We start from the raw sequence: 3,336 nt of genomic DNA, 5'->3' as shown, positions 1-3,336 counted from the left end.
CAGTTGTGCCTTTCATTTGCTCTCCTCCCTGAAGATCTGTGTCTGGAGAAAAGAATCCTTCACCTTTTCCACCTGCTCTCTGTCCTCCAGCCAGCACCAATATTCCTGTTATCCTCATTTGGCAGAGTGGAAACTGAGGCAGTTAGCTGAAACAGCACTGGCCCCTGTCAGATCAGGACTGGACCCACGATTCCCTGCCTGAGCCCTGGAGAGGGGAAGAAGAGCCACAAATATCTGCAGGAAAAATAAAGCACAAACAAAACCACGTGCAGGCACAAGAAGGGGAATGAGCAATGGTGGGAGATAACCTGGATGGTGGATTTAAAACCACTAGCAAATGCTTGAAGGAAAGAGCTGAAGCTCCAAAAGGCTGAGCAGCTTTTTAGTTCAAAAAAGGAAGGTAGGAGGATGATAGGACCTGGTCAAGCTCACCTGCTTGCCTCTGTGGAGAAAACCTTTCATTGTGCTCTGCTCTTGGAAATACTTTCACACAAGTTGCAAAGCTGAAGACTTCAAGTTTTACTCCAGTGGGACATATGAAGGGATCTGCCACTGCATTCATGGTACTTTTCCATCTGTGTCCCCAGGACAAGGACACATGGCTATGCCTAAGGTTGGGAGCTGGTTATTAAAGTTCCCCCTGGCTTGTCCCATCCTTAAGCAGTGGCTTCCTTCCCTGCTCTGGGCCAGGGGCTCCTTGGGCAGGCATTTGGCTTGGAGGTGACTCTCAGGAGCAGTGGGTGAGCACAGTGAGGAAGCTCACAGGTTTTTGGTGCTACTCAAGCAGTCAGCAGCCCCTCAGCCCTGGCAGCAGCACATGCCGAGGAGGAGAGGCTGCAGTTCTGCCCAGCCAACTCGCTCTGGAGAACTGAAGAGGTTTTCCTGAAACCCAGTAGGTTCCAGAATTCCAGTAGAGAATTCTGAAACTGGTGTCTTCCTTCATACTCTCTGGAGTGATAAAGAGATCCTTATTTTCCCAGTCCATCTCCAAAGTGCCCGTCCCTGTCCCCTCCTTCGCCCACACTCTGGGCAGCCCTGAGCTCTGCAGACCATTTCCCTTTCTCCTGGGGAAAAGGAAAAACCTTTTCCCAGGATTTTCTTAACCTAGGAGGTCTCACCAAGATGCAAAGTAACTAAACCGACGGGCTTGGTTTCGCAGAGAGCCGCTGGCTCTTGCCGGCGCTGAGTTGAGGCCACCACCTCTGAGCGCTTCTCACGGGAGAAAAAGACAACGAAATCCAAGCGCAGGAGGGGTTGCGGAGGGAGGTTACCTGCTCCACTGCTGGAGGCTGGTAGCGGCACCTAAGTCGCCCCGGGCTGGCCGTCGGGACTCGTTTTGTTTGGTTTTTCTCCTGGGAGGAAGCACCAGTTCCGAGCACAGCGAAGCGCCGCGGTGAAGGGCCGGGACGAGAGGCGGCCGCAGCGCTGGCCCCGGGACCCCCGGGGGAGGGACCGCTCGGGGGCATGGCCGTGGAAGGAACCCTAGGAGAGGCTGGGGGATTTAGTCCTGGGACTCGGGACCCCTCCCCGGGGGCCTCCTCCTCCCGCCGGTGGAGAGGGGCCGGGCGGGCCGGCACCGCACGCCCCTCCGGGGGGGCGACCGCCCTATATATTGCCAAGCGGCTCGGGACCGACCTCCCCATCGCAGGGAGCTGCCGCCGAGCCTGTCCCCCTCCCCTTCCCCTCCCTCTCCCCTTCCCCTCCCCTCGGGGGGGCTCTTTCTCCCGCCGCTCCCCCCCATCCTCCGAGGAGGAGGAGGAGGAAGGCGAGGGCCGTATATGAACGCGGCCGGCTTCCCCTGCCTGCGAGGCATGTGCACGCTGCCGGCGCCCAGCCCCGCGGCCGCGGCCAGCCCCGGCTCCCCCGGGCCGCCGCGGGGCTCTCCGCAGGCGCCGCCGGTGAAGCCGGAGCCGCGGGGCGCTGGGGGCAGCCCGGCCCCGCCGCCGCCGCCGCCCGAGGAGCCGCCGCCCGCCGCCGGGGGCCGCCGGAGGAAGCGGCCGGTGCAGCGGGGCAAGCCCCCGTACTCGTACATCGCCCTCATCGCCATGGCCATCGCCAACGCCGCCGAGAGGAAGCTCACCTTGGGGGGCATCTACAAGTTCATCACCGAGCGTTTCCCCTTCTACCGGGAGAACCCAAAGAAGTGGCAGAACAGCATCCGCCACAACCTCACCCTCAACGACTGCTTCGTCAAGATCCCCCGGGAGCCCGGACATCCCGGCAAGGGCAACTACTGGACACTGGATCCGGCCGCAGAGGACATGTTCGACAACGGGAGCTTCCTGCGGCGGAGGAAGCGCTTCAAGCGCACCGACATCACCACCTACCCCGGCTACATGCAGAACTCGAGCGCCTTCACGCCCCCCCCCGCCGGCCGCCCCACGGCACCCACAGCGCCCTACCCCAATGCCCTCTGCTCGCCCGGCTACGGCCCCCAGCTCTCCAGCAGCGTCTTCCACCCCTACGCGGCCGGGGCAGCCCCGCCGGCTCAGCATCCCAGGATGTTCAGCATCGACAGCCTCATCAGCGGGCAGCAGGCCCTGCAGCCCTCGCCGCCCTCCGAGCTGGGCCACCCATCGCTGGGCTTGCCCGGGGCCGAGCTGGCTCCTGCCTGCTCTGCCGGCAGCTCCGAGCCCTCCTGCTTCCAGGCACAGCCCGTCAGCCCCGGCTTGCTGGGCCGGGCCGGCCCCAACTCCCTGGCGTACCCGTACGCCGCCTCGCCCCCGCACCTGCCCGTGGCCCAGGGCAGCTACTCGCCCAGCAGCCCGCAGCTCTACGGGGCTCCCAACAGACTGGCCCTGCCGGCCATGCGGCCCCCGGCCTGCGCCGAGCACGGCGAGCAGCTCCTGGGGCTCTCCGCCTCGCCCCTCGGCCAGTTCGGCTCCAGCAACACGTACATGAGGCAGCCCAACTTCCCCGCCGGCCTGGAGCGCTACATGTGATGGACGGGGCTGAGGGAACGGGCCCGGCCTCCCCGGGCTCCCACCGGCGGCTCTGGACAAGCGGACTTCTCCCTCCCGTGGGGCTCAGCTGGGCTGGATCGGGCGTCCCGGGCTCTGGGCTGTGTGCGGACACACGCGTGTGGCAGGACTCAATTCCTCTCTCTCTCTCTCTTTTTCTGAAGCGGAGGAAGGTGATATCTGCTTATCTGCTCTGTTCCTTCCCGGAAAAGGAGTTCTGTGGCTCTGCCAGGCAGGGCTTCCCACGCTTGTCCTTGTGCCCAGCCTGGCCCCGCGGATGCCGCCTGCAGCATCGCACCCCGGGGCACCCCCAGGGCCGGCAGGAGCACACTCAAGAGGGGGGTGCATGGTGTAACATGCAGGAACTCTCTCTCAA

General features: G+C 63.6%; 1 protein-coding gene across 1 annotated transcript; it reads left to right on the top strand.

Annotated features, from left to right (window-relative positions):
* The first annotated feature begins 1,778 nt into the window (after window positions 1-1,778).
* FOXE3 (forkhead box E3) lies at window positions 1,779-2,942 on the top strand. The gene has a single exon (XM_066556124.1). It carries the CDS (start codon window positions 1,779-1,781, stop codon window positions 2,940-2,942), a length of 1,164 nt encoding a protein of 387 aa, XP_066412221.1.
* The last annotated feature ends 394 nt before the right edge of the window (window positions 2,943-3,336 follow it).

This window comes from Molothrus aeneus, chromosome 9 (assembly GCF_037042795.1).
Source record: "Molothrus aeneus isolate 106 chromosome 9, BPBGC_Maene_1.0, whole genome shotgun sequence".
Lineage (NCBI taxonomy): Eukaryota > Metazoa > Chordata > Aves > Passeriformes > Icteridae > Molothrus > Molothrus aeneus.
Note: the sequence above shows the minus strand (reverse complement) of the source record. Positions and strands in the feature narration are given on the sequence as shown.